This window comes from Giraffa tippelskirchi, chromosome 6 (assembly GCF_054371585.1).
Source record: "Giraffa tippelskirchi isolate mGirTip1 chromosome 6, T2T-mGirTip1v1.2.pri, whole genome shotgun sequence".
NCBI lineage: Eukaryota > Metazoa > Chordata > Mammalia > Artiodactyla > Giraffidae > Giraffa > Giraffa tippelskirchi.
Window position 1 is genome coordinate 97,146,339 of NC_137280.1, and position 9,202 is coordinate 97,155,540.

The 9,202-nt window shown below is 54.4% G+C and overlaps 1 protein-coding gene across 3 annotated transcripts; it reads left to right on the forward strand.

Annotated features, from left to right (window-relative positions):
• Window positions 1-220: 220 nt before the first annotated feature.
• On the forward strand, window positions 221-7,226 carry SLC39A3 (solute carrier family 39 member 3). Of its 3 annotated transcripts, none has more exons than XM_081499930.1 (4): window positions 221-707; window positions 888-1,001; window positions 1,769-2,100; window positions 6,289-7,226. In XM_081499930.1, the coding sequence occupies exons 3-4, from the start codon at window positions 1,891-1,893 to the stop codon at window positions 7,021-7,023; spliced, it is 945 nt and encodes a 314-aa protein (XP_081356056.1). In that variant the 5' UTR covers window positions 221-707; window positions 888-1,001; window positions 1,769-1,890; the 3' UTR covers window positions 7,024-7,226. The 3 variants fall into 3 exon arrangements, with proteins under 3 accessions (XP_081356056.1, XP_081356055.1, XP_081356054.1); XM_081499929.1 differs by having other exon boundaries at window positions 221-703; XM_081499928.1 differs by having other exon boundaries at window positions 221-330.
• Window positions 7,227-9,202: the final 1,976 nt, after the last annotated feature.

The window sequence follows — 9,202 nt, forward strand, 5'->3', positions numbered from 1 at the left end:
CTGGAAGCCAAATATTTCCGGAATCCTTCCTCTAAGGTCTGAGTTTCCCGCCGGAGCCGCCCTGTGGCAGTACCCGCCGCTCAGTGGGAGGAAACTACTGTCCCTTGCCGGTAGGAGAGGTAGAGTCGTAGTTTGAGTGGCAACTGTAACAGCCAATGGCGTGGAGAACGTGGCCCGCGGCGCTTGGGGCGGCCAGTGGTCAGAGGCGTGGGCGGGGCGTGGGCTGCGGCGCGCCGAGCTACGGCTCGGCCGGAGCCCGGCAGAAGGGTCGACACCTCCCGGCGGTTGAGCGGCAGACGGCTCTGGCGGGCGGGCGAGGACCCGGCGGAGGTACGTGCGGGCCGGGCCTGGGCGGCTCGGAGCCAGGCGGGCTCTGCTGCCCGTTAGCTGAGGCCCCGCCTTTGATTTGCATCGGGTTCCGCCAGCGGAACGCGACTTGTCCCCTGTCGAGCGGGGCGCCCGGTGCAGCGCTGGGTATGCAGAAGGCGCTCAATAAATGCTGAGTGAAAGGGTGAATGAATGAGACCGTCCCCTCTGCCTAGCCCCATTAGCCCCCGGTTTGAGGGCGTCCAGGCCACCCTCACCCCTACGCTACAGCCTGGGGCATCCTGATCCTGGGAGGTATTTATTGGGCGCCTACTGTGTACCTGGCTTCGGACTCGGGAAGACAGACTCCTTGCTGCTGTGGAAGTCGCATCCCAAGGCGAGTAAGGACATTCAGGGGTTTTATGTAGTTTCCTGTAGCACCAGTGATGCCTAGGGACGGGGTGTGAGACCTCCCCCCGGTGGCATCTGAACTGACTAGGGCACGCGGGCAGTGAGAACTGAGAGGCTGGGAAGCAGCCGCGGTCTCTTGTACTAATGGTGACATTTTCGGGTCTGTCTAGGGCGAGATCGACTTCAGTTGGCTCATCGAGTCCCATAAAGAGGTCCACATGCTTCAGCTCATCCGTTTGTTCAGCCAACTGTTACTGAGCATCGGTTCTGCTCGGGGCCTTAAGGTGGGTACAGGCGGTACCATTTAGGGCAGGGGGAGCCCCCCTCAAGGGGTCCTGGAGACAGCGATCTGAAAAACAAGCATCACTGGAAGGTTAGGGGAAAGTGGCCTGGGGAAGAGAGCAACAGGTGCAAAGGCCCTGAGGTGGGAGCAGGCTTGCCACAGTCAGGGACCACAAAGGCCAGTGAGGGGAGGTGGGGTGGAGCCTGAGCTGGTGGCGCAGAACCTTTGTTTCAGGGTAAAGCTGTTGGATAAGGGCAGGGGGACCCAGAACATTGTGCAACGATGAAAGTGTTCTCTTTGCTGTCCAGTATGGCGGCTGCTAGACTCAGGTGCCTAGTGGACACTTGAAATATGGTTAGCGTGACTGAGGAACTGAATTCTACTGAATTTATTTAAATGTTTATTATTTTTTTTGCCTGCACTGGGTCTTAGTTGTGGCATGTGGGATCTAGTTCCCTGACCAGGGATTGAACCCAGGTCCCATGCAATGGGGAGTCTTAGCCTTAGTCTTAGCCCTTGCAGTGGAGTCTTAGCCACTGGGCCAGCAGGGAAGTCCCTATTTCTGCATTTTATTTAATTAACTTACACAGACACATGTGTCTAGTGACTGCCATACTGGACAGCGCAGCTGTGGAGAACTTTCTGCGGGAGACAATGATGTGTGCTAGGCCTGGAGTGGGTAGAAATACTGGGGGTGATGGGCTTGGTTTCTTGAACTGTTCAGAGGACCAGTCCAACAGCTGACACGGTTGCCCCTGACATTCACAGAGGCTGGACTGAGGCATGAGCCCCCAGCTGCGTGGTTGGACCCCCTAGTGCATTGTGGGACGGGAGTGTGTGCCTACACATGGTTTGGCCAGGCGGTGACCAGAGCAGCCAGGGGACGCACCATGGTGAAGCTGTTGGTGGCCAAAATCCTCTGCATGGTGGGCATGTTCTTCTTCATGCTGCTCGGCTCCCTGCTCCCCGTGAAGATCATCGAGATGGATTTTGAGAAGGCCCACCGCTCGAAAAAGATCCTATCGCTCTGCAACACCTTTGGCGGCGGGGTCTTTCTGGCCACATGCTTCAATGCTTTACTGCCAGCTGTGAGGGAAAAGGTAAGGCTCCCTGGACTGGCAGTAGTGGCCCATGGCACTTTACGGCCAAGCATCTCTGCTGCTTTTCTTTCTTCCATTTTTTTTTTTTTAATTGAGATATAGTTGATATACAATATTTTGTCAGTTTCAGGTATGCAACATAGGGATTCACAATTTTATAAACGTTATACTCCATTTATGGAGAAAGCAATGGCAACCCACTCCAGTACTCTTGCCTGGAAAATCCCATGGACGTAGGAGCCTGGTAGGCTGCACTCTCCATGGGGTCGCGAAGAGTCGGACACGACTGAGCGACTTCACTTTCACTTTTCACTTTCATGCATTGGAGAAGGAAATGGCAACCCACTCCAGTGTTCTTGCCTAGAGAATCCCAGGGGGAGCCTGGTGGCCTGCCATCTGTGGGGTCACACAGAGTCGTACACAACTGAAGCGACTTAGTAGCAGCAGCAGCAGCGTACTCCATTTATAGTTATTAAAGGGCTTTCCTGGTAGCTCAGCTGGTAAAGAATCTGCCTACAAATGCAGGAGACCCTGGTTCGATTCCTGGGTAAGGAAGGTCCGCTGGAGAAAGGATAGGCTACCCATTCCAGTATTCTTGGGCTTCCCTGGTGGCTCAGCTGGTAAATAATCCGCCTGTAATGTGAAAGACCTGGGTTGGATCCCTGGGTTGAGAAGATCCCCTGGAGAAAGGAACAGCTACCCACTCCAGTATTCTGGCCTGGGGAGAATTCCATGGACTGTATAGTCTGTGGGGTCGCAAAAAGTCAGACACGACTAAGTGACTTTCACCTTCACTTTCTTCATAGTTATTAGAAGCTATTGGCTATATTCCTCATGCTGTATAATACATCCTTGTAGCCTATTTATTTATTTATTTATTTATTTATTTATTTTTTTTTTTATTTTTTTTTTTTATTTATTTAATCTTTTTAGTCTTTATTTATTTCTTTGGCTGCACCAGGTCTTAGTTGTGACACATGCGATCTTCACTGTTACACGCAGTGTAACATGTAAGTGTGCGGAATCTTTAGTTGCAAACTCTTAGTTGCAGCAGTTTGGACTCTTGGTTGTGATATGTGGGATCTAGTGCCGCTACCAGGGATCAAATCCAGGCGCCCTGCATTGGGAGCTCAGAGTTTCAACCGTTGGACCACTAGGGAAGTCCCTATTTTATACATAATAGTTTATACTTCTTAATCCCCTACCTTTATCTTGCCCCTCTCCCATCTCTGGTGCTTTTCAACCCTGATACCAAGCTTAGGGACCTTGACACTATAAGGGTGAGGGGAAGTAGAAAATGAACTTGCTGTGTGACCATGAGCTGGTTGCTTCTCCTTTCTGGGTGTTACTGGGTAAACAAGGGGTTTGAACAAGACCTGGGGTTCCCAGATGGTAGGCTCATCAGTTGTTACTTGACCAGACCACTCGCACCAGGCATGTGCACTATGTCCTGAAGCTGACCATTATGGCCTCTCTTCAACTCCTGTATCAGTCAGATGTTTGCTGCATAACAAATTATTACAAACTTAGCATCTTAAAACAACACATATTTTAAGACCACAGTTTCTGTGGGTCAGGAGTCTGGGTAACACTTGGCTTCTGGCTTTCATGAGGCAGCAGGAGAGGTATCTGCTGGGTTGTGGTCTCATCCCAAGGTTCAGCTGGTGACAGGTTGGCATCTGAACTCAGGTGGTTGTAAGACGTAGTTCAGTTCCTTCCTGATTGTCGAACTGGGACACAGTTTCTCCTGAGCTCTTGACTGGGAGCCACCCTCAGTCCCTGGCCACATGGGCTTCCTCACTGTGCTGTTTGCTTTATCTATAAGCCCCATCCTATGCCTGGACTGCTGACGTTGAGGGCTGGGCAGTGTTTTACACTTCTAAGCTTGTGTTCCTCCATTGCGGAGCATGGGAAACTTGTGCACTTGGCATCAGTGAGGATGAGATCTGAGTCCTCTCTGATGTACTCTGCACCCGCTTTCTGCATTCCGATGGTGTCACCACCAGCCTGGACTACTGTAATGGCCTTGCCCCTCCCTATTCCCCTTCAGCACACAGGGCCCTTTCACAGTCCTCCCAGAACCACTCCTGTGCCGCGCCCCTGCCCCAGATTCCCCAACACCTCAGTGGGCCAGGCCGCTCTTCCTGGCCACCCACCAGCCCCCACTGGAGCTCCTGCTTCATGGTCCAGTGTGGCCGCCACTGACCATTCCAGCTGGTCAGGTTTCAGTGAATTGACATCGAACACAATTTAACAGGCCAGTCCTCAGCTGCCCCAGCCACATTTCAAGTCCTCAAGGGCCATGCGTGGCTGGTGAGTTCCATGTCAGACAGCATAGACAGAGAATATTTCCATCATCTGGAAGGTTCTGTTGGATGGTAGTGGCTCAAGGGGTCTGGTGAGGACAGCCAGATGTGCTGGCAAGCCTCCTGCTGGTTCTCAGCACCTTCACCCAGTAGGGTGGAGTGACAGGGGGCCCCAGAAATAGCCTCTGAGTCACATGGAAGCAAACCCGTGGAAGCATCAGGGCCAGAAGGCCCGATTGATGTCACGATCTGGAGGCCAGAAGTCCAAGACCAAAGGGTCAGTGGTCTGGGTCCTTCTGAGGCCATGAGAGTGAGTCTATCCCATGTCCGTCCCGGCTTGTGGGGATCGTCTGCAGTCCCTGGTGTCCCTGGCCCTGTGCGAGCATCACCCCATCTCTGCCTCCATCATCACATGGCCTCTCCCTGTGTGTCTCTCCTTTTCTCTCTCAGAAGGACAGCTGTCATTGGATCCAGGCCCCATCCTTATCCAGGAAGATGTCATCTCAAGATCCTTATCTTATGAATGACTTTCCTGGGGTGACCATGACAGAAGATCAGAGATGGGGGGCTTGAACAGCAGACACTTACTCTCTCCTAGGGCTGGAGGCCGCACGTCTGAGATCAAGGTGCTGGCAGGGCGTGGCCTCCTGTGGCTTCCCTCCCTGTCTTGCAGACATCCATCTCTTGCAGCCTCTTCACAGGATGGCTCTTCCTCTTCCTGTTAGGACACCACCTAGTGGCTTAGGGCTGCCCTGACAGCCTTCTTTTAACTGAATCTCCTATTTAAAGACGTTTTCTCCAAATAGGGTTGGTTTTGAGGCGCCAGGCTTCCCAGGTGTCTCAGACGGTAAAGAGTCTGTCTGCAATGCGGGAGATCTGGGTTCAATCCCTGGGTCAGGAAGATCCCCTGGAGAAGAGAATGGCAATCCACTCCAGTATTCTTGCCTGGGAAATCTCATGAACAGAGGAGCCTGGTGGGCTATAATCTGTGGGATTAGAAAGAGTTCAACACGATGTAGGACTCACACACACACACTTGAGGCACTAGGGGTTGGGAGACTTTCATATAAAAGTTTCTGTTTGTCAGGGACACAGCTCAGCCTGTTGCACCTCAGTTATGTCTGCAAAGACCCTTCTTCCAAATGAGGTCACTTTCTGAAGTTCCTGGTGGACATATCTTTAGCACACTACACTATTTTATTTTTTTAAATATTTGTCTGTTTGCTTGTTTTAGAAGCTACCTATAGATGGCTGGAGGAATACAGAAAGGAAGGGTATCTTAGAGGGTATCAAATAGTTGCTTTTTTTTTTTATTTTTTTGGTCACACCGAGCAGCATGCGGAATCTTAGTTTCTCCAGCAGGAATTGAATTTGTGCCCCCTGCTGTGGAAGCATGGATTCTTTTTTTTTTAAAAAACTATTACTTATTTATTTACTTATTTTTGGCTGTACTGGGTCGTCTGGGCTTCTTGCTGCAGTGGTTTCTCTTGTTGCAGAGCACAGCTTCAGTAGTTGTGGCCCAGGGACTTAGTTGCCTCAAGGCAACTAAGTCGGATCTTCCTGGACCAGGGATCAAACCTGTGTCCCCCTGCATTGGTAGGCAGATTCTTAACCACCAGGCCATCAGGGAAGTCTCTATACCATTTACAAGTTGGTCAACAGAGTGGAAGTGGCATGAGCCCTATTCCCTTTCTAATAGATTTTTTTTTTCAATCCATCGAGGATGAGTCACTGTCCCCTCCCCTTTTTAAAACCTGTATTAACTGGGTATTTCTGTTAATTGAATGGTGATATCTGGTGAACCTGTTGCGTGGGCAGTGGGGTCATGGCCTCTGGCCTCTGAACCTCTCCCATCCTTTCCCCCTGGTGCTCTCCGCTCCAGCTCCAGGAAGTCCTGAGTCTCGTGCACATCAGCACCAACTACCCGCTGGCCGAGACCATCATGCTGTTGGGCTTCTTCATGACCGTCTTCTTGGAGCAGCTGGTGCTGACCTTCCGCAAGGAGAGGCCGGCCTTCATCGACCTGGAGACATTCAACGCCAGCTCGGATGCTGGCAGTGACTCGGAGTATGAAAGCCCCTTCATGGGCGGCCCGCGGGGCCACACGCTCTACGCGGAGCCACACGGGCACAGCCACGGCCTGAGCGTTCAGGAGCTGTCACGCTCCAGCCCGCTGCGGCTCCTCAGCCTGGTGTTCGCCCTGTCGGCCCACTCAGTCTTCGAGGGCCTGGCCCTGGGCCTGCAGGAGGAAGGGGAGAAGGTGGTGAGCCTGTTTGTGGGAGTGGCCATCCACGAGACACTGGTGGCCGTGGCCCTGGGCATCAGCATGGCTAGGAGCGCCATGTCCCTGAGGGACGCAGCCAAGCTGGCCGTCACCGTGAGCGCCATGATCCCACTGGGCATCAGCCTTGGCCTGGGCATTGAGAGCGCCCAGGGTGTGCCCAGCAGCGTGGCCTCTGTGCTGCTGCAGGGCCTGGCGGGTGGCACCTTCCTCTTTGTCACCTTTTTCGAGATCCTGTCCAAGGAGCTGGAGGAGAAGAGTGACCGACTGCTCAAGGTTCTCTTCCTGGTGCTGGGCTACACTGTCCTGGCTGGCATGGTCTTCATCAAGTGGTGACTGCTCTGCTCCCACCCAGCTGGAGCCCCACAAGATGCACAGGGCCCTGCCCTGCCTCCCCTGAGGGTCAGAGCTCAACCCCCAGGCCGTGCCTGCACATAGAGGGGCCGCCTGGGACCACACTGCACCCCAAATCCTGCACCCCGAGCCTTGGGGCCCCACTCTTACTTTTACCAATTCTTCTCTTAAAAGTATTTCCCAAAGCCGTGTGGCCATGTCATCCTCGGGCGTGGGGATCTGGTGACTCATAGGGGAGGCGGGGCGGGACCCAGACCCTCCTCCCCAAACACCCCAGCTTGGACGAGATGGAAGTGACCAGCTTCTGTCCTCCTTGCCCCTGGTGGCTCAGCTGGTAAAGAATCCACCTGCAATACAGGAGACCCTGGTTCGATTCCTGGGTTGGAAAGATTCCCTGGAGAAGGGATAGACTACCCACTCCAGTATTCTTGGGCTTCTCTAGTGGCTCAGATGTTAAAGAATCTGCCCACAATTTGGGAGACTGGGTTCGATCCCTGGATCTGGAAGATCCCCTGGAGGAGGGTATGGCTTACCCATTCCAGTATTCTTGCCTGGAGAATCCCCATGGACAGAGGTGCCTGGCAGGCTATAGTTGATGGGGTCACAAAGAGTCAAACAGGACTGAGCAACTTAGCACCTGTGGCCACCCTCAGCCTCCCCTGGAGCCCTGTAGCACGCAGCTGGCAGAGTGTCCCTAGGGTTAGCAGAGGGGCCAGGCGCTGTCACGTGAGACCTTGAGTGGTTTCCATTAGGAGGACCCTGCAGGGAGCCTCTGTTCAGGGTTAGTTGGAGGCCCTGTTCAGGGTTAGTGGTTCCTGCTGCCTGAGGCTGTGCTTAGTGGGCGGAGGTGTGGTTTCAGGAACCCTGGAGACACCCTGTTCCCTGTTTTCGGTGCAGCCTGCCTGCACGGGGAGGTTGCCCCCCACGGCCTGGGGCTGAGCTCTTTGGTTCTGGTCCAGAGAGACATATGGGCAGGTTCCAGGGGGCTCAGCCCTTGGTTCTCGGCCCCAGGTGCCCGGGGACTCCCGCAGGCCAGAGTCAGGGGCCACATGACTCAACTCCCCCCACCAGGCACAAATGAAGCTCAGGTTCAGGAGCACAGGGGACTAACAGCCCTGTGGGGCTGGCGTACACCCTCCGCTCCATAGGAACGAGCTGTGTTACTGTTGTTGGGGCAACCAGCAGGCACCCCCAGGGGTGAGCCAGGGCTGAGGGCCCTTCCTGGGGACTTCGCTGTGTCTCTCTGGCATGGCCTTGGCTCCTCTAGCCCTGACCCCATTACGCATACCCTTTCTGCCACCTCCTTCTTCCATTCAGCCAGGGGCCCAGGCCCCTTCCTAGAATCTCTAGTCTACTCCTGTCTCAGTCAGGGTCACTGCCCAGACCCACGCCAGTAAGACCTGCTGTGGCAGTGGGGTTGTTTGAGCTTCCTGGCGAGGACAGGCCCCTGTGCCCTGTGGGCCTGGGCTCAGCAGGTACTCTGGCCCCAGGGTGTACCTGGAGCATCTAATTGCTGCTCGAGTGGGCACCCCAGATGCTGGCCTTCTGCCGCCAGCCAGGCTCCAGAAGCGTGAGAATGCACAAGCTCTGTCAGTTTCCCTGCCACTCTCAGGGAGCAAGGGAGCACCCCCACCACTGCTGATGGAAATATTGGGCCTGTTTCTAGGAACATCTGTCTGGCTTTTACCAGGACCCACATCTGAACCTCACCTGGCCTGACGCTGTCCCCATGCCAGGCAAGTGACCCCCGTGGGGGTGGGAGCATCACCTGCACCTTGTCCTAAACCCAGCATTGCTGGTGACTGCCTGCCCCCGCTTCACTCTGCCCTCAGTGGGCAGTACCCAACGATCTGCTAGATTCCAGGGCCTGTCTTCAAATGGTGGGGTGCGGCCCATGCAGTGGGGCCAGGTGGGGTCCCTCAGGGGTTCCTCTCCCCAAATCCAGTAGAAACCTCCCATGGGGTCTGTTCTAGGAGTCCCCACTCCATACGCCTCCCCATCACCTAAAGCAAACCACAGCAGGGTCCCCGCCCTCCTGCCTACCATCAGCTTCTTGGGATGTCCTGGGGACACCACAGGCCTGTCCACCCCTCAATCCCTACATTTCCCCTTCCATCCCCCCACTGGAGCCCTCAAGGCCCCATCATTCCCCCTCACTCTG